This window comes from Esox lucius, chromosome 6, assembly GCF_011004845.1.
Source record: "Esox lucius isolate fEsoLuc1 chromosome 6, fEsoLuc1.pri, whole genome shotgun sequence".
NCBI lineage: Eukaryota > Metazoa > Chordata > Actinopteri > Esociformes > Esocidae > Esox > Esox lucius.
The window spans coordinates 27,937,860-27,959,950 of NC_047574.1; the positions used below are offsets into that span (position 1 = coordinate 27,937,860).

At 39.4% G+C, this 22,091-nt stretch overlaps 2 protein-coding genes across 8 annotated transcripts in view; one reads left to right on the forward strand and one right to left on the reverse strand.

Moving 5' to 3' along the window:
• Positions 1–8,870, reverse strand: part of cpeb3 (cytoplasmic polyadenylation element binding protein 3) — a 48,618-nt gene extending 39,748 nt beyond the window's left edge. For 4 of the 7 annotated variants that reach the window (XM_020047236.2, XM_020047235.2, XM_020047231.2 and 1 more), the window contains exons 1-2: positions 8,406–8,563; positions 5,313–6,154 (exon numbers count right to left, since the gene is read on the reverse strand). In XM_020047236.2, coding sequence (XP_019902795.1) covers positions 5,313–6,154; positions 8,406–8,445 — 882 coding nt within the window. In that variant the 5' untranslated portion in view covers positions 8,446–8,563. Of the gene's footprint in view, positions 1–5,312; positions 6,155–6,450; positions 6,580–7,794; positions 8,355–8,405; positions 8,564–8,784 lie in introns of those variants that run through there. The other 3 variants (XM_020047232.3, XM_020047234.3, XM_020047233.2) reach the window with 3 other exon arrangements.
• A 13-nt stretch (positions 8,871–8,883) lies between these two features.
• march5 (membrane-associated ring finger (C3HC4) 5) overlaps positions 8,884–22,091 on the forward strand; it is a 38,898-nt gene continuing 25,690 nt past the window's right edge. Inside the window, exon 1 of the mRNA XM_010863867.5 lies at positions 8,884–9,048. Coding sequence (XP_010862169.1) covers positions 9,002–9,048 — 47 coding nt within the window. The 5' untranslated portion in view covers positions 8,884–9,001. The remainder of the gene's footprint in view (positions 9,049–22,091) is intronic.

The following is a 22,091-nucleotide window of genomic DNA, read 5'->3' on the forward strand; positions in this document are numbered from 1 at the left end:
TGCCATGTAGTTCTGGGCTGATCCCACACCTTCCTCATGATCATTGATGCCCCACGATGTGAGATCTTGCATGGAGCCCCAGACTGAGGGAGAATGATCTTTCATTTTCTAATAATTGCGCCAACAGTTGTTGCCTTCTCACCAAGCTGCTTGCCTATTGTCCTATAGCCCATCCTAGCCTTGTGCAGGTCTACAATTTTATCCCTGATGTCCTTACACAGCTCTCTGGTCTTGGCCACTGTGGAGAGGTCTGTTTGATTGAGTGTGTGGACAGGTGTCTTTTATACAGGTAATGAGTTCAAACAGGTGCAGTTAATACAGGTAATGAGTGGAGAACAGGAGGGCTTCTTAAAGAAAAACGAACAGGTCTGTAAGAGCTGGAATTCTTACTGGTTGGTAGGTGATCAAATACTTATGTTGAGCAACAGAAAATGCAAATTAATTATTTATAATTCATACAATGTGATTTTCCGGATTTTTGTTTTAGATTCCGTCTCTCACAGGTGAAGTGTACCTATGATAAAAATGACAGAACTCTACATGCTTTGTAAGTAGGAAAACCTGCAAAATCAGCAGTGTATCAAATACTTGTTCTCGCCACTGTATTTGTCTAAATATGTAAAACAAAAACTTTCCAGGAGGTGTACTTAATTTTTCCACATGATTGTCCTTCATTTTCTTGGTCAGGATAATATACACTGCTCAAAGAAATGGAAAGGGAACACTTTGTGTCTCAATAAACAAAAAGTATTAAAGATCAAAATCTTTACTGTGCATTGTGTAATTTGTCGAGAACAAAACTTACTATGGTCAATGGAAACCAAAATCACAGACGGTTCCAACTTGAATTTCATCACGACAACTCATAATGTGACTCAGTAATGTGTATGGCCCCCACGTGCCTGTATGCACTCCTGACAACGTCTGGGCATGCTCCTGATGAGAAGGTGGAAGGTCTCCTGGGGGATCTCCTCCCAAACCTGGATCAGGGCATCAGTGGCATTTTGGACAGTCTTTGGTGCAACTTGGCAGCGTCAGATGCACCACACATAATGTCCCAGAGGTTCTCAATTGGGTTCAGGTCTGGGGAACATAAAGGCCAGTCAATGGCCAATCGAGCTGCACATTGCGGGGCTGTGAGCACAGGTCCAGAGAACATCGGCCATTCATGGAGTCTGTTTATGACAGTTTGGTCAGAAATATGAACACCAGAAGCCCGCTGGAGGTAATTTTGTAGGGCTCTGGCAGTGCTCCTCCTGTTCCTCCTCGAACAAATGAAAAGATACCAGTCCTGCTGCTGGGTTGATGCCCTTCCATGGCCCTATCCAGCTCTCCTCGTGTAATGGCCTGTCTCCTGGTATCTCTTCCATGGTCTTGAGACTGTACTGGGGGACACAGCAAACCTTCTTGCAACACCACATATGGATGTGCCATCCTTGAGGATATGTACTACCTGTGCAAAGGTGATAGGGCTGCAGCTACCGCCTCATGCTACCAGTAGTGACTAGGACACAAGCAAAATGCAAAACGAGAAAAGAATCCGTCCGGAAGGGTGAGGAGAGATCAATTATCTGTGGCCACCACCTGCAAAACCATTCCCTTTTTGGGGGTTGTCTTGCTGTTGCCTCTCCAGCGCACCTGTTGTCACTTTCATTTGCACCAAAACAGGTGACACTGATTCACAATCGCGTATGCTTCCTAACTGGATAGATTGATATCCCTGAAGTTGAATTGACTTGCTGCTTTATTGTGATGATTACGTGTTCCTTTATATTTTTTGAGCAGTGTATAATATTAGTAATATTAGGTTGTGATAATAGATCATGTTGTTCTGTATGTAGGAGTGCCAGAATATACCATACAGACTTTTGTACCAATTGCATATTCTCAACATCTTGCCCAAAACCAGGATAGGTGCGTTTGTGAGCAAAATTATATGAACCACATTATTGGAAACAAACCAAATATGAAAGACAGTCTCCTCGACAGGACAAGCTAAGCATACATGTTAACATTTTTGATTTTGTCATCCACTGTTATATTCCAACTTGGACTGCAAATGAGATATGGCTTCTTTAAGGTGCTCAGGAATAATCTCACAATTTTTCTGGGCTAGTAGAGACATTTTAGAGATGTATTGTTACATCTGTTATTTAGTTTGTGTTGCTCAGCTAAGCTGCGCTGGGTTAACATTTTACTTTCATATACAAGTACAGTCGAGCAACCAAAACAACCATCATTCCACTATTGCACTAAATCTTTGAAGAAAATGTTCCAAAATTATAATGCATAAATTACATAATTACAGATCCTTTCATAAGAAAGAGTCAAAGTTGCACACACAGTAAAACAATGAATGCCATTTCTTAAAAATAATGCTAATTAAACTGGTTCTCGACCCTCCAAACTTGTGACGGCAAGACGAATGACGAACCCTGACCATTTGCATATAACAATGAGAGTCAATTTGACTGCATATCTTGTCAGTCAAGACAACTGCATAAAAATGGAAACATCTGATCTAACGCAAGAGTAATCATGAAACGGTGCACAATTAACCCTGACAATGTCTAGCTGACCTTCATTTTAAACAAGGGCTCGTATGGCTTTTACCTAACGTGGGCATGTTTCATTGAATTCCCCGCATTCCTGCCCTGGTATTCAGCAGCCAACAAGAGACGGGTATAGGCACATGCCCACATTCATGTGACATACATGGTCGAGAGCTGAAGAATAGAAAGTAAAATCCATCTGACACAGGCTCAATTGGCAAGACCTTCAAATTGATGGCATTCATAAGGCATGAAATTGATATACAGGCAAATGTTTAGCCCTAAACAAAATTACTCTGGTAATTTTAAAGCCCTTTGTTTTGATTGTGCTTGGTTCGCTCTGAAGATACTTTAAATCACTTTTGTCTGACTGTTTTGGCATGGTCTCCTTTGCCTGAGTTTCACTTCAACGAAACGGGCACTCTGTCCAGGGTGACCTGTGGCTCGCTGACCTTGTCCCTGTGTTAAGGGCCTCAACGAGCTAGCTAATGAGAGCAAATTGATTATCAAGAATCACATTAAATACAATAGAAAGGGAGTGTTACAGACTATCGATCTACTCTACATGTTTCAAGCAGGCTGGGATTTTACCCTCTATCCCAGGCTGGTTTCCATTGGCACATCTTGTCCCCTGACTACATCTGTAACTTTTTTTGTCTCACACTCTTTCCCATGGGCACTTATTTGATTGGTTGAACAAATCATGCCCACTCTGTTGAGGACTGAATTCACCCAATTCTGAGGTTGGAGCATGTTCAAAAAGAAGCCCATGACCAGCCTACAACAGATGTAAAGGTATTAATGTATACAAAACCTAATATTTAAGAACATAAGACAGATGAGAAAACAAAACAGATGAGAAATTACAAAATGTTGGGGTTGTACCAGCTAGCAAAACAGTTTTGACCTTAAATCTGTAAATGAGATACATGAATCAGTAAATAGCAAGGTTTGGACTTTCATTAAAAAAAGTGTTTTTTCCACAGTCAAAATCACTTTCCAATAACTCTACGGGACTGCGGTTTTGGACATTGACCAGTTGCAATGCTTCAGTTAAGGTTGAAGGCAAAGTGGCTTTCTGGGAAAACTGTGCAGCAAATGCTTTACCCAAACAGAAATTAAGTCAGCATTGTTAGCAGTGACAGCAATGCTGAGTCGCTTGTAAGTTCACTGTAACGTGTGGTCAAGTAAGCCCCCACTCACAAACTATCAGTCATAAAAAGCCAAGAAAAAACTAATGGTATACGTTTTGGGAATAATAAGGACCTATCTTTATTAGAGTAATACACAACTACATGGATCCATTCAAGGATATTTTCTTCACAAAGAGCATGAGTGCACATAAATAGAAAAATGTAGGCAGATAGACATGTAGGTGCACAATTAAATATATTTGGGCTATTAAGGCCATAATCCTTGATTTTTCAAGGCTTGTTGGTGAGCTGAAATTAAATGTACAGGTTGCACAGTCAAATATTTAGTTTCATGAGTAAAATGGGCAAAAACCTATGTAATATTTTCTATAAAATAAGACCATGTACTGCTAACTAACTCTTTTAAGGCCATATGTATACCAAAAACAGTGCTACCATAAAAATAAGGGGCAAATGCGATAACACATGAGGGGCATGGGCATATCTTTTGTTTGTCAGTACACTAGCAGTACACATGACTGTCACCTCCACTGTAGTGTTAGCAAATTAGGCATAGCACACCTGTCTTACATTGGAAACAGGCTTTGCAAAATAATCTCCTTTAAATTTGTGCAAAATATTGGTGGTTAACACCTCTGAAAGGCATCATACCATTTCCCTTTATTCTCCCCGTTTATTCAGGTTGAACTGAAATAGCTTTAGCAGACCCGTTTTTTGTTTTCATTCCAAACAAATCTTTACAATCAGTTTATTGAACCGGTTCATTACTTGGTTACTGGTCATTACTTGGTCAAGTGACTGAAGTGCATAATGAAGTGTCTGTCATTTTATAACCAGGGGTGAGAAAAAGACGTCTGTGATACGCTAACGACTACATATTTTGGTACAATAGGGAAGTTTGTGTATCGTTCATTACAAAACATTTCAAACAGATTCAGAGAGCCTGGCAGTCGCAATAATGTTACACATGTTAGTTTGCAACGATGTAATAATGTAACGTCATAATATTTATTATCAGTAAGATAATTTCTTAATAATTTGGCTAAAATGTATATATCATGATGAAAGCCGCGAGCTGCTCAGGGGTGTGTTTAAGACTCACCCACTATACTAAATGTAGCCAATCTAAATGTAGCCAAATGTAGCCAATCACATACGAGAAATGCGCCCTTCAAGTGTTATTTCTAAAGATTTTCAGATTTTCATAAATAACGGTTATTACAATAAAGTTAATATTAATAATAACCATAAGTAGTGATCATGAATACGTGTGATTATTTTCCACCAGTATACTTTCAGAGCCTTAATAACAGTCGCATTATTAGGTCATAATCATAATCCTAATCATATTAATACATCATAACAGCCTAATCAAATAGGCCATACTGAACAATACAATTAGCCATTTCCTGATCACCGTCAGTTACCTTTACTATTTTCTAATGGGTTTTGTATGCTTTTGGTAAACTTTTTTCATCTGGTGATGCAGACATGAAGTCATCACAATCAACAATATTCTAACAATTGCTGCTTTGCGTTTACGTCACATAACTTAACGATTTTGTTTCTAATTCGATAAAGTTGTCATTATTAGTATAAAACTTACCTGAAAAGGCAGCATATTGTTGCTGTTGTCCGTCCTAAAAGCGTTGTCCTCCATCCAAGACTTCGGGGTAAGGGGACCAGCTCTCGGAGGTTTTGGTGGTGCTATAACGTTGCTAGTATAGGGTTTTTTCATCGGCGATATAGGATTCATTGAAGACGGCACCCCTACACCGACACCTACGCCAACCCCTACCGCTCTCCGCGGGTCCCTGCCTGCCTGGAGACCGCTCCAGGGATTGGAGACTGTGCTCCAAGCGGCATTTTGATGATTATTCCAACCCGAAGAAGACGCAGGTGACGAAGCCTTGCTGTTCATGATAGACTGGTGACCGTAAGCGTTTCTCTGTGGGAAAGGACCTTGGTTTAGGCTAACAGGGGATCTCCGTTGCGGAGGCTGCTGCTGTTGCTGGGCTTGCTGCTCTGGATGAGATTGTGCCAAGCCAAGCTGAGGTGAGAAATTTCCTCCAAATACCGGATTGACGTGGTGGGGGAAGTTCTGGAAAAGCATCGTTCCGTTCACTGAGGGTATTCCTTGAAAGAAATTGTCGTCCACCGTGTTTGTTGTTCCAGTGGACCAAGTGCTACCAAATGAGGGGGACAGAGTGCCACCGGTTTCCTGCGGCTGATGAAAACTCAAACCCGGCAGAATCGGAGACTCCATCGGGACTTTCTCTTTGTTGAGTGCCGAAGCTGCTTGGTTGCTCACACTCGACGGGCTCTCCTCTGAAGTAGGGGGATCCGAGGGGGTCGGGGTGGAGGGAGGGTCTACTGTTGGATCTTGCAGCTGATGAGGTTGGGCTTTGTTTTTGTCCATCAGTAAATCATCCTGCATGGTTTGCTGTGCTGAAACGGGGAAAAATAGAGACGAGTTATTATTGAGAATGTCATAGACTAGGCTCGCCGGGCTGTTATATTTTAAAGAAAACTCCGAGAGGGGAATGTTGTTGGTGCTGCGGCAAGCCAGCTGCAATTCCAATTTGTGATCACCCATTTAGCAACAAAAAACTTGGACTACCGGTGTGATACAATAAAGTGCAATTCAGCCAGGAGATGCAATAGTTTCACCCTTTTTGACACAGCACTCAGAATCTATGCGGTAGAAACACGGTAGTCTACACGTGGAGAACACCGATATTCACCAAATATTCGCCACGTCTCGTTTTCCTTTACCCAGGAACTCCGAACTGCAGTGCATTGTGAAACTGATTCTTGTTCCTGTTTTTTTCCTTCCTAGAACCACCCCTGAATTAATTTGCATACGTCAATAAATACAGCTGCTGCGTCCTTTAACAAGGTTAAAGAGACACGCCACCTTGACCCACCCACTTCATAGCAAAAGGGATATATTTCGGATATGGCTATTTCCTCTGGAATGAGCGCGTCACTTTTCCTTAGATTTCTGCGACAATGTTTGCTGCCGTAGCATAGCTTAAGAGATGACGCACTAGTACGCTTTGACTAATGTTTTTATTTGCATTATATTGTACATTTAAATGGTACAAGGGTGTATTTATATTTTTTGTGACTTGACAGAACTGCTTTCCGTATAACCTAATCGCTTCATTTTAAAAAACGACGATATGCAGCTGCTGCCTTTAACTGGGCTGCAGCAATACAGTGTAAATGTTCATGTCTCGTCTTCATGCAGATTTTTTTAGTATATGATTAAAATGTGCAAGAGGACAAACCCTATGCATAGATATGCTCAGGAGTAACTCGCCTCTTTCATTGTCGTCGGCGTTAATGTTCTGTTTGCATTGATCAAAAAATATACATGTCTACATATATTAGTTACATTTGGTTAGATGTATATATTTGTAATATTGCGAAGTGTATCATAAACTGTAGACAATGTACGTGTATGCGGTTTGTTAGAATTATTATAGACAATTAGGCCTATCGTTGGTCATGTGAGTAGTCTACATTAAGATTGCAGTTCACATGTCACATTTGAATGTGATCTCTGCTAGGGTGCACTCTTTATTGTCAAATTTATTTATGTTAACGTTGGCATATCGTAATGCCACACAGTGTCCTATTTAAAAGGTATTTTGGGTTTTCTGAAAGGACCCAAAAGGCTATGTAAAATTTTAGTTGAACGCATTATTTTAACTCACCGGCTTTTAGAATAACACGAAGTGTGACAGACTTATAAGAGCAACGTCAACTATTGCACAGCATTCTGGCAACTCATGTAATCCTTGTTTTTACTCGATGCATAAATGCTGCCTATTCAAGGTCATCCAGTTATCACTGTAGGGGCAGTTTATCAACCTTAAAGAAATAAATTACATGTTTACACCCCTGAGTTGTATTTCTCCTGCGCGTTAATGAACATATTCGATACATTTATAAACGCGACTATAAAGAAATCCGTATCCACCCCCCACCCCCCTTCACAGCTTTAACCTACACATATCACAAAAAAACACGACAACAGCATGCACACCCGTGTTTTCTGATTCACATTAAATTAAATTTACCTTTATCGTTCACCTTTTGGAACTCTGTAAATAAGGCTATTTCTGTTTGCCTCGCCTGGGTTTAGATATGACAGCGCCGAGGTAGTCAGCAGTTGCTTCAACAGCTGATTGACTGCGGCGCATGGATGATGCAGAGCAGGCTTCAGGGAAATGTAGTTTCTTAGCGTAACTCGTCCGGAATGCAAAGTTTGGTCCAAAATAAAGCAATTGTCTTGGTTAGCTTTTGTTTTACCTGTTGGTCTATCGTTTTTCTTTCATCATTCAAATAAGCTAGTATTTAACGAGGGTATTTATTTAATTACATTTATGATTGGCTATCAACATCGCTATTTATTTGCAACAATTTGGATAATAATCTAGGGCTGCTTTCCTTTACCGACCAAACCCATATATTAGACATAGCTAAATTACATTTTTCGCAGATAACGTTTTCCCAATATATTATTGCAAAATCCTTGTAACATTTTGCTGTAACATTTTGCTTTAACCGATCAAATGCAGACACTACAGATAAAACTAAGCCAATAAATGCGTTGCACATATAGGCAGTGCACTCCCCGAAGCTTGTGACATGAAACGCGACTTAGGTTACTGACATAAATACAGCCTACCGCAATATGAAGTATTCTGTAGCCATATATGTATCTTCATGATGCTCGTCTTCCCAAGTAGGCTTAGTGCCTATTAGGTAGGTCCGTCTGCACAAGTTAGAGCATTAATTTGATATTTCTTTGGCCACAAGAAGGAGGAAAAATGTGGTCGGACTACATATCCCATGCATCTTGTAAATGTGTGATTTCTCAGCTTCTAACAGGCTTGTTATTGTTGATGACGCATTGCGCATCATCGCGTTCCTGTTCGTTACCTCATAGGGAGACGGGCAGCAAATGGAGTCAAGCGGTCATGCCTTTTCGATAAATTCATGACATACATATTATTACTTGTTTTAACAAACACACGTATTTGAAACATCGAGTAGTAATGACTTACCTAATGATTACACAGAAATTCGTTTATAGTTAACGTTTTTGATATTTCGTGTAGCCAACATTATAACGTTAGCTATCCAACATAGCGACAAGTTAGCTAGCCAGCTAACCTCTTCGTGTCAACACAAAAACTGCATCGTCTTCTTCAGCAAGGCCAAGTAAGCTGGCCTTATATACACTCCAAAAGAAACGTTTAACTAAGTGTGCTGGTGGGCAATATGGCGGAACAGAACGCATTGGTAATGCAACAACAGAATTTGGACAGGTGAGTTAAGTTTATCATTAGCTAGCTAGTTAACCTAACGACGCTAGCTACGTACAGGAGTTGCCCAACCTACGTTAGTTAGGTACTTTATGTAGGTCGTGGTCAGCAAGGGGAGTAATAGTAATACTTGCTAACTTGTCTAATTATCACGTTGTGAAATGTATTGGGTTTCAGCCAATAATATAATAAATACGTCATATAGCGAGTATAGTATTGTTTAATGTAAGACGTTTGCGTTAGCTGGCTAGCTTGGTTAACTATTCATGCTGCTGGACCAATGTGTGATGTGAGGGGGTGTGTCAATGTCATGCGAAGGCTACCAGGCTGATGTCTTCATTGCCCTTATACAATCTTCAATTTTGGTGGTTGGGTAATTATTACTGAAGACATTGATTGGTATTTTGTACTAATATATGAAATACAGGAATTGCCTTTACCAATGTAGGTCTTCGATCAATATGTGGTGGAACGTGCACTGTTATTCATACATTAAGTTCACCATGTCATGGTCCAGGCCTACGTCTGTGCCTGCCTTTAATTTGGTAAGAAGATTCTCATTACATTTCCATTTGTCATGTGTACATTGGAAGTATTTCAAATCTCAGCTCTTACAATTTCTGGTCTAACACAACATCAATGAAGTCAATGTCAAACCCTAAAGGAAGTGCTTTTTTGAATTACAGATTTTTTTGTAATTATGAAGGCCTCCATAATTAAATATCCCCTGGGGTAAACATTTTGCAAACATTTTGCAGATTTGAGGTAGTTAGTGATGATTACGTAAACAAAAAACAACATTAAGGATGCGAAAGAGTTGTAGCTTGGACTACAAATTTGAACAAATGCCTCACTTTGTGATTGTAATGATCTGTGATCTATGTTAAAGGTTTAGCATTTTTCTATACGCTGCTTTACGTCAACAAGTAAGTTAATTACATTTTGCAATACTATGACTAGAGTCTGTGGTCACAAGCTTGCTTGACCTTTCCGAGAGAATCATGTATTGCATATTCCACAATTAGGAAACATACTGTGAATTGTATTTTGATCGAGCAGTGCATTATTGATTGGCTGTTATTGTAGAGCGGGCCTGTAGTTTGTCCTGACTTGCCTGCCTTTTTATTTTCCACTGTGGACCTTCTTTGCCAGTATGTCCCTGCTCACGTCAAAATGCCATAAAACATATTCCATAACTGTCTTGGGCGCAACAAATGGAATGCACAGGCATTTTTTTTCCTTGGAAAAAGGGCACTGGCATGACATACTGCTGGCATCTTTGAGCAAAAACATGCATAAGTATGTCTGTACTAGAACATGTGACATGACTATTGGGACTGTAACATGGGTCTCTAAGATTGCTTAATGTGTAACAGCTTGTCATGCCCCTGCCATGCAGCATTAGGGGTCAGTAGACCGATAGCATAAGATGTAGCCTGATGTCAAGTTCCCCTTCATTTTAGGCTGTGCACTGCTCTATAAGGTGCAAACGCACGACTCCACAAGCTGTTATCTTGCCTGCCACAAGCCGCTGGTTCCCCCTGCAATGCAGTGTTTCCAGAATGGAGGAGGGAGAGACACACTTTAATCCTGCCTGACCTTTAGCTGGCTTCCACACAACCTCCATGATTCTCTACCCTTTATTTCTGTTGTGCATTAGCTATTCTACATTTTAATTTTTAGTTTTTATCTCTCTAAGCCGTTTTTTAATGTCATTCATAGAAGCTCCAGGAATCTGAATGTGATTTCTAAATTAGAATGTCAGTGCTGTTGTTTGTCCTGACTCGGCTTGTTTGAGTTAGGCACGATGGGTATTTGGGGTGGAGGGGATTGAAGTCACATTTGCACATTCACATGAAAAATGAGCCTCAGCAAGTCTTGTGACTTTCCCTGGGGGGGAGAGTGGATTTAATTGGATCTCATTCCGATCCCCAAGCCAAACCGTCAAATATTGACTCCAGCGGTCTCACAGTAAAATGTGTCCAGTTTGACTGGAAACAGAAGCCGATTGGCAGGTCTGGGCCTGATGATTTCCCTGCTTTTCGATGCAGGTGGTAACAACCAAAATGTCATAGAGTTGAAGCAAGGCGTAGCGGTAGGCAACACAGTGTTGTTGTGGACTAGGCTAGTAGTGGAAGACCGGTGTTTTCATTGTGAAGTCCAATTAGCCCATACTAGGGATTTTTGTGGCGATGCTTTAAGCCTAGGCTAGATTAGATGTTTTTGTCACACATGCAGACTGTATATTTTGTTATTAAGGCTGCCAGACTGCAGAAGCCCCCCAAGACCTTAACCTTCATTGAAGACTTTTGTGGGCCAGGATCCAGTTGCCTGCCTTTGTGCTGCAGAAAATCCAGTTTTCCCACTGTCACGTGTCCACTGCCGAGTGAAAGGAGCCTTTGTAGAGTGGCTCAGGGCCTTCTTAAAAACACAGAATCGTTACTTGTGGGACGAGCAAAAATCTGCCATACTGTACCCCTCATCTTCCTATCAGACCATAAACCACTGAATCTTGCGCCAAATTGCTTAATCAAGTGTGCTGTAAACTGGCTGTAGATATATAGCTTCCATAATGGGAGTCATGGCTGTGTTCTTTCTGTTTTCCAGAGCCAGGTATTCTTTTTTCTGATAGAACCTGTACACCAACACAATTGTCTGATAATGCTAAGGTGGCTGTGTCTCAGCATCATTCTTCCAACCCTGGCAAGTATTTTTGTGCTTTCAGAATTGATAATTTAAGGTTTATTTTTACAATTATGAATATAATGTCCTTCCTGCTCGTGAAATCCCTTAGACCTGTCTCAGAATTAACCTAGATAGAGCTCATTATATAAATATTTGAGGCCTCCGTTGTTATTTAGCTTGCCTGTTCAACATGTACCCTAGGCCCAAAACAGCCTGCTGTTCATCACATTGCTCCGGTGAAGACATATTTTTCCATGATTTAGAACAAAACTATACAATGCTTAGTACAGTATTGAAAACATTGTAGTTTGGAAGCACCTTATTGTGGCGGAGCTTGATATAGTCCAATCATGTGAAAGTAGTGCTCATCCATTCAATATCACATTTTCACTACATTATAATTGTGGCCAAAATAATTCACAATAACGATATCACGGTATCTATAGAAAATGTGAAGTAAAACTATGCTATCAGTCAAATTCGTCTTCACCTTTGTGTTTTTCCCCCTATTTTTTGGCAAATGAATTACCCTCAAAATACGAGTGTATGGAGGTGGCTTCTGTAACCATAACTCTACAAATAAAAATATGAAAGCGCACAAAAAGAACAATTACGCTTAAAAGGCAACTGCTAAAAGGATCTACAAGGCCTAACACGGAGAGAAGTTTTTGGAAAAATACAAAACATTTTGCCTAGTGAATAGGCTACGAAATGGCATTAATTCAAACTCTATTATATAGGTCCAAACTTGTAGTTTGATCATATGCATCGTTTGTCAAATTTTTTTTGTTGAGTTTTCCATGTAAATAGGCTACAAATACGGCGCATCTTTGCGGATCTCTCCCGGGGGTTCTAGTGGGGCTAACAGCACTGCATAGGTCCAGTCTCCTTGTTTAAGCACATGCATTGGTTGTCTATAGGTGACATGAATAAGGTATCGAAAAAACAAGAGGGGCTTTTGGAAAAATATGACACCTTGCCTAGTGATTACGCTATTGTGTATTATTATCGTAAGCGGAGCAGACTAAGAAGAGCGACTGTTTCTTACTGAGTGAGTGACTGACTACCCCTTGTTGAATAGCGTAGTGGTTAGCGAAGTGGACTTGTGAATTATAGGTCCAAGTTCGTATCTCCTCGCAGGCGATGTACGCATTATGAATTATTCCATATAGATGGAAAGTTGGCTGGCTAAAACCGTTAGTATCTATATTATAGTAAGCCTGAAATGAAACAGTTTACGGTTATATTGCAGCTGTATCTGGTGGATTTTCGAAGTACGCATCCGTGCATGCGTTTTGGGTCAGGATAGACACATTTGGTGGCATAACATACAGTAGTTTTCATTATAGTAGGCCTTAACTGAAACTGTATACGGTTATATTGTGACTGTTTCTGGCATGGAAAAGTTCATCTTCAGTCTCGCTAGAAATTACTCAATTGTTATTATTATTCCTAGGAAGTTAGCAGTTACTAAGCCTATTACTTGCTAATAAGCTGTTAAAATGGCCAGTGGCAAAAGCCATACATTTCTTAGATGTTATGGTGGAGGTAAACTTAATAAGAAACGTTAGTCAGTTTAACACAATCCACAATGGAGTCTAGCGACTGCTGGAATGTAATGCCGTGTCATAGTGGTTAAAGACAGTACCTTTCATATGGAAGACCTAAGTTCGAATCTATTGAGTGCAACGACATTTATAAATTATTTCTAGTAGATTCTACGATTCTCTCGTCTTTTAACTTGATGAAAAAGTTTGTTATTGTCGCCTTTATTGATAGTTACTGTATAAATGTCATTCACAAATGGAAGAAAAGTATGTTCTTATGCCATGAAATTAAATAGCTTTGGCAGACTCGCTAGCAATTGCTCAAATCTTATGACTATTCCAGTAAGTTAGTAGATAAAGCTTATTACTGGCTAATATGCTGTTAAAACAGCCAGTGGCAAACGCCATACATAGACGCTATTTGTGGTGGAGGTAAACTTAGTAAGAAACGCTAGTCATTCATGAATGACCAATTAACTATTAGGCTGAACTAGGCTTGCCTGGTTTCTTGTTTAAATATCACGGTTATCGTCAATACTGGTATATCGCAACACCCCTAATAGTGCCCCAATATTATCATTAGGGATATCCATTGGACATTAATTATTTGAATACTAACCTGTATTATTTGAATAGCATTTGGTTATGCAAAATACCCATTTTGCGGGAACACCTTTTTGAAAATGTTTACCTCATTGTTGTATCACATACATTTCCAAGCAGTGGGAGTCTTTCTCATAACGTTGGTTCAATGGCTTTTTGTTTGAGAAAAGAGCAAGACACAAAACTGCTATAAAACTAGAAGCCATTATTTATCAACTCCTAACAGTGCCCTTCATCGATGGAGAAGCTAGTTAGCTAAGTTAGACAGCTTTATGCTACAGTCAACTGAAGTATTGGCCGGGTCATGAAATTTAGCATAAATAACGTTGTGCTCAAATGTAAGGGGGAGCTGTATATTTTATTTCAGTACAATAATTTCACAAGCAAAACATTTAGCTGTAAAACAGGTTCAAAAGTATTGGCATCCCTAAAAAATATTTAAAATAAAACCACAAAGTGGTGTCTCTTAGAAAATTATATGGATTTTAGATGGTCTCAGTCTACAAGTATTGATGCCGTTCACCTGTTCCTGTTTACCTGGGGCTATATTCACAAAACATTTAATCTTACCCCTAGGAGGACTCCTAAACAGCACTAAAAGTTCTTAGTTAATAGTTTCCTCTTAAAACCTATTCACAAAGCTGCTAAGACCAACTTTTACTAAGGATTGGGGAGAAATCTTAAGCTAAGAGGGCGGGGTTGACCCTGTTGCTATGGATTATGTTGTGTTCGATGAACAAGCCTACCTAGTTATTGGCTGATAGAGGAGGGGTCTCCGTCAGTGAATTCATCATAGCAATACTGTAGAACGATGTGTCACGTTGCCATATTGAAATTAAGATAATAAAATAAAAGGGTAAGTGGCACTGATTAAACATGAAACAAAGAATGACATACTGGCTAGTCAAGATATGTTCAGCTAATTGTCAGCCTCTTACATGTCTGGCAGCTCATAAAGAAATGTGTTCATATTTTGATGGTGCAATAATTTGCACAATTGTGTGCCATCTATAGCACCAACAACGTCGGTGGTCCAGCTATGGCCTTGAAGTCGGGTTTGTTTCTTTGTAGTTGGCAAATGAGGAAACCAAAATATTTTTCTGACACTATGGGGTCTGGAGTTTCTTGTTTTAATATACACAGGACTGAGATATATACATAGTTCATCTGCACTGCATTTTCCCTGTGGCCAAGTAGCGTAGAGTTGTCACAACCTTGATCTCTGGTGTTACTGGGTTTTTTCTGTTTGTTGGTGAAGTGAGTGCATTAATAACTAGCTCTATGATCATAATACCCTCGTGATTATGCAAATACTTTTTTTAAAGCTTGGTGTTAAGTGTTTCGAAAATGTTGACTGGATTATGAGGCAGATTGACAGCAGCAGCCTTTAGGATTGTTTGTGATTTGGTCTTACTGAATTAGGAGTCCTTGACTACTAACTTTTCCCAGATTTAGGAGCTGGTTTTAGCACTAAAACGCTTTGTGAAATACTCTTAGGCCAAAAATGAGGAGTTCTAAAGTTAGGACTGATACTCCTAAATCAGCAAGCTAGGAGCAACTTCTAGCCTTAGGATATTTTGTGAATATGGCCCCAGGGGTATACATTTGGTTGCACATGTGAAATCCCTTTGACATCGATCACCATAGGTAAAACCAAAGTGCTGTCAGCTGAAAGGAGACAAATTATTGTTGACCAACACAGATCAGGTAAAGGATATAACAAATTACATTAACTGGTGAAAATATCACTGAGTACAGTTAAGGCAGTATTCAAAGTTTCACAAGTTTGCATCATTTGCTTATCTGCCAGGAAAAGGATACGTGCATATTAACCCCACACATGGTGAGGAAGGCTATGATGAATCCAATGATCACAGTTTCACAACTGCACAGAATATTGGGGTTATCGTGTCTCAAAGTCAACTGTTAGTTGCCCTCTCCATGACAGTAAGCGCTTTGGAAGGGTTGCTTGAAAGAAGCACTTACAAATTGCATGAAAGAGTCCAACCCATGCATTGCAGAGCCTGAAATTTGCCAAGTGTTATTGGGAATGCTGTTGGAATTGTAACCCCCTGCTCAAACATAAGCGCCATGCTGTTTTTGAATGCGTAAGCACTCCATTGCTCGCCATTCAAAAAAAGGCTCCTCCTGAATATGAAAAGAAATAATAGGTGTGTTTCTGCCTGCTCACTCATGTTTTCTTGAAAAATGGTACAGATGACCAATTCTCCAAGGGTATGCAAACTCCCTGCGCTAACATTTCGGTTTAACCGCTAGTTTTACTCATACAATAACATCTATAAAGTCATCCTGAGGGTCTATCGAGTCAATATAAGTAAAAATATAGACTATAGCAAGGATTGCTCAGAGTCTTGGACTGACAGGTGTTAGATCTGGTAATACATTTATGTAATAGAGATCGACCAATGTTTTTTTCTTTCAGGGACAATACAGAATACAGATTAGGCTCTAAATCAGAAGTTGGATCTCGACATAGGAAATATGTTTAAGATCAGTCTGTGGCCCAACTTGGTGGTGATGGATGCACTGAAAGATAACGTCCCAGAGGTTCTCAATTGGATTCAGGTCTGGGGAACGTGAGGGCCAGTCAATGGCATAAATGCTTTTGTCATCCAGGAACTGCCTACACACTCTGGCCATATGAGGCCGGGTATTGTCCTTCACCAGGAGGAACCCAGGGCCCACTGCACCAGCATAAGGTCTGACGATGGGTCTGAGGATTTCATCCCTGTACTGCAGTCAGGATACTTTTGGCTAGCACATGTGCGATCCTCCAAGGATTTGCCTCCCGAAACCATCACTGACCCACCGCCAAACCATGATATACAATAAAATATCAAAAGGTTTTCAATAATTAACTAATACTATAATAACATGTAAATCTCTAAATGTATATAGTTGCCAGCATCATTGACAATACATTGCAGAGGATGTTTAGTGACATTTAGAATTGTCATTTTTACTGCATTTTCCTACATTGCACATCTGTATGTCACATCTGTAACATACATTATACTTCATACATGTACATTTTCTGCGCACTTCTTGTTAGATAACTGCATTTCGTTGTACTGTACTTGTTCATTGACAAAGTTGAATCGAACCAAAAAAAATAAAAAGATTGAGATATGTGAGATAAAACAACTAGTCAGGAACCCTTTGGTGACTGGCAAGAGGATTTTCAAGTCACTTTTCTGAGGATCAAGGGTGAAAATGTATTACACTTTTTACTGGTACTGCCCTGTGGGTGCATGCACTTCCTTTGTGTGCCTTATTAGCTAAGGATAGGCCTATTTGATGTGTCGATTCTTTATAATATCTTTACAGTTCATTATAACAGCTCCCTGTTATGTTGTGTGCATCATGTATTGTGCAGCTCATGCAGATAGACAATGTTATTTTGGCCTGTGACCTTTTGTCATTTTCTGTAGGAAAGCGTTAACAATTAGCCTACAATAGAAACAAAATTATAATTAGAAAGAGATGTATAACAATGTATATCTTATTCATATTTTCTCCCGTAGCTGCATGTCTTTTAGGATACAAATTGGTTTGTTTGAGCTCAACATTGTTTCAACAGCTTATTTTCCGCAGTAGTGGAATGGACAGGTATTTGCATACAGCTGGATGTGGAGACGTGAAACTTTTTTTTTGTAAGCTGCTAATTGTAGTGGTTAGACTAGCTCACTGTTGTAAAGGAATTGGAAAACAAATTTATTCTTTATCATTCTCCTTTTGCAATGAAAAGCCAAAAACACTGCTGACTTTGTGTGTGAGGTGATGATAGTATAAAAGCACCGTAACTCTTGAGGGATGTTTATTTTAATTAGCATATAACCAGACAACCCCCCACATACCTTTACAGTCTATATGTACCCAGGTCAGGTACACTGTAAAAAAAAAAAAAATTATTATAATAATGCATTTATATTTTGAAAAATACAGCTATTTGTATTTTGATGACTCATGCCTTACCAACTTCTATCAGACACAATGTTGGCAGAAATATGCAAGAGTCAGGGCTCTGAAAGCAATTCATTTTAAAGCAGCAAATCACACCAAATAGAATTGTCATCTTTTCTATGGTTGGCACAAAAACACGATCATAATCCCCAAAAACATTCCATAGGGTAACACTGTACATAAAAAACAAAAAAACAAAGCTCTTTCACCTTCATATCAATTACAACAAACATAAACATTAACTGGGATATCAATAATACAACTGAAATACTTTTGTAAACTGTGAATCAAAGTCTGTGGAAAAACAGAATTTTGTTTCCTGATAACACTTTCCAGTTATTTTACAGGACAGATGTTAAATGACGGTATTAATGTGTAATTTAAAACAGAATGTTACTGTCATTCTGAAATACAGAGAATTACATGTAAAATTTAAAGTAAATTACTGTAAAATAACTTATTTCTTTACAGTATAGTTTTAATTTGTGCTCAAGCTCCTATTCAACAAATAAATTAAAAGTGCACATTAGAGGTTGAGCGATATACATTTATAATACACACCCTCTTGGCTCCATGAAAATACTAAATTGTATGTTAATTGAATTTCTTTATGAAAATACTCATTTGTAGATTGTGAATAATCTGAGACTGGCTCAGCTATAATATAATATGCAGGTGCAACATCAATGGCCACTGCCAGACAGGCTAAAAACCATTTTGCTGACTTAATGCAGCCTTTTTGTCTTTCAGGCACAATTCTGTCTGGTATCCTAATTATCCGACAAAAATTAAGATCTGATTATCCCTCATTCTTGGCATATTTCGGATTGGATATTGCCGACTTTAGATATCAGTTGGATTGGGTATTGATTTTACAATAAATCAGACTGGTGTTTTGGGTATCGGATAAAAATGTCACGGATACAGTTCGGCAGGGATATATATTTCGTGAGCCCACGAAGACCTTGACCTTAGAACACTTTCTTGGTGGACAGTGTAGCACATTCAAGTGGTTCTAAGACATTTATTCTTGCGCATCCTCGTGGAAGAGACCGATAATAGGCTGATGGAAATAATGGGTATTTTCGTCATTTAAGATCGCATTCTTGCTAATATATATATATATTTTTTGTAAAACCTATACAATGCAATTAGTGAGATATGCGCTCCACCAGTTAGTGGATATAAAAAGTCTACACACCCCTGTTGAAATGCCAGGTTCTTGTGATGTAAAAGAATGAGACAAAGAAATCATGTCAGAACTTTTTCCTTCTTTAATGTGACCTATAACATGAACAATTAAATCGAAAAACAAACTGAAATCTTTGAGGGGGAGAAATAAAAAACTCACAATAACCTGGTTGCATAAGTGTGCACAGCCTTAAACTAATACTTTTTTGAAGCACCTTTAGATTTTATTAAAGCACTATCTTTTTGGGTAGGAGTCTATTAGCATGGGACATCTTGATGTGGCAATATTTGCCCACTCTTCTTTGCAAAAGCACTCCAAATCTGTCAGATTGTGAGGACATCTACTGTGCACAGCCCTCTTCAGATCACCCCACAGATGTTCAATTGGATCAGGTCTGGGCTCTGGCTGGCCCATTCCAAAATGTTAATCTTCTTCTGGTGGAGCCATACCTTTGAGGATTTGGAGGTTTGCTTTGGGTCCATTGTCGTGCTGAAAGGTGAACTTCCTCTTCATTTTCAGCTTTCAAACGGATGCCTGAAGGTTTTGTGCCAAAATTGCCTGGTATTTGGAACTGTTCATTATTCCCTCCATCTTGACTAAGACCCCGGTTCCAGCTGAAGAAAAAACACCATGCTGCCACCACCATGCTTCACTGTGGGTATGGTGTTCTTTGGGTGATGTGCAGTGTTGTTTTTGCGCCACACATACCTTTTGGAATTATGGCCAAAAGGTTCATCATACCATAACACATTTTCCCACATGCTTTTGGGGGACTTTATGTTTGTTTTTGCAAACTTCAGCCAGGCTTGGATGTTTTTCTTTGAAAGAAAAAGCTTCCGTCTTGCCACCCTACCCCATAGCCCATTCAGAGATTGTCACGTGTAGCACACAGCCAGTACTTGCCAGAAATTCTTGCAGTTCCTTTTATGTTGCATGTAGGCCTCTTGGAAGCCTCCCTGACCAGTTTTCTCATCTTTTCATCAATTTTGGAGGGACGTCCAGTTCTGGTTAATGTCTCTGTTGTGCCATATTTTCTCCACTTGATCATGACTGTCTTCACTGTGTTCCATGGTATTATCTAATGCTTTGGAAATTATTTTGTACCCTTCTCCTGACTGATATCTTTCAACAATGAGATCCCTCTGATGCTTTGGAAGCACTCTGTGGACCATGGCTTTTGCTCTGAGATGCAACTAAGAAAATGTCAGGAAAATCCTAGAACAGCTGAACTTTATTTGTGATTAATCAGAGTCACTTTAAATGATGGCAGGTGTGTAATGACTTCTATTTAACATGAGTTTGAATGTGATTGGTTAATTCTGAACTACGGATAGGCCTATTTGATGTCGGTTCTTCATAATAACTTTAAATCATTATAACAGCTCCCGGTTATGTTGTGCGCATCATGTATTGTGCTGATCATGTAGATAGTCAATGTTATTTTGGCCCGCGCAAATTATATTATATTTGTCTTCTCCTGTCACTTTCAGTAGGAAAGCGTTAACGATTAGCCTACAATATTAATAAAATTATAATTAGTAAATCGAAAGAGATGTGCATAATGTATATCCTATTCATATTTTCTACAATTTGCTGTTTTTTCTGCATGCATCGTAGCAGCATGTCTTCTAGGATCTCATTGGTTTGTTTGTGCTCAACCTTGTTTCAACTGCTTATTTTCCGTTGTAATGGAATGGACGGGTATTTGCATATAACGGGAAGTGGAGACGTGATCAGAAGCTTTTTTGTAGACTACAAAGTGTAGTGGTTAAACTAGTACTGTTGTAAAGGAATTGGAAACTAGTTTATTCGTTATATAATGACAGTTATAATCCCAACTCATAACGACATTTAAGAATTTAATGTTTATTGTAATTGACAATATTCTATTTAAGCTAGCAGAGCTGTCCGGCTTCTTTGACCATACATTGCAGAGGATGTTTAGTGGCGCAGTACAACGTGAGATGAGATGTACGCTCCACTTGTAAAATAAAACAAGCAGAGAAACGTCAGCGACTGGCAGAACTTTTCAAGTCACTCATGAGGATTATCCCGATTAGGGAATTTCTCCACAATTTCATAATTTTCCATCACGATTAGTACTAAAATTGTCTATTGCCCCATTCCTACTGCAATCTATTAAGACCAAAGTTACTGCTCATGCGTGCTTCCTTGCTACTACCGGTATAAACGCTGCCTTGTGTACAGCGTGGTATCATAGCCAGAAATTAATTAGGCTATTATTTATACCTTTTAATCGAGATGGATGGGTTATGTAGGTTGTTTTGAATGTGTTTGTGTTGAGCTGTTAGGTGTGTACACTTAAATCTAACAGATCATTGTAGTTACGTCATCTTTTATACTACTGGGCGATAATTCTACCTTTTCACAGTTTTTAAAACAGGGTCTATGACCATGTTATCCAGATTTAGTTAACTTTTGATTTGCTACTTTACGTTCAAAGTTTGTCAATTTAAAACAAAATTGGAGTTAATTCAAATATTTCTGTTCACTGCAGGGCTTATGTTAGTTGGCAAATGCTGGTTTTTCGCCTGAATCAGGTATACGATATCTCCATTATTGTTCCTGTGTGTGTCGCGTTGGAAGTGGTGTCAGAGCAGTTTTCCTGTAATGTCAGTATGGGCGGGTACAGGGTACTATCTGCAGTGGAAAACGAACAGAGGCGAGGCGCGTAGAGCGTGTCGAGCTGGTACCATGCAGTAGAAAAGCGCTATAAGTGACACCCCACCTGGCAATACGGAAAAACGATCTTCCTACGGTCAAACTAGCTGCAGTGCTTCGCTGGTATTGTATTTGTGAGTGCAAAGTGATGTTTTACCATGCAGACACAAAGGTGTTGGGAGATTTTGGGAAGGAGGTCACCTTTGAGTTTTGAAGGTAGAAAAAAAGATGTATATTACATCTGCCAAAGTGGATGATAAGAGTGTCTGCGTTACATGCCACGGCCGAATTATACCCGCACTTGGCGTGTGAGTGGGTGCTAATGTCAAGTCCTGCGTGAGGTATAACTAATC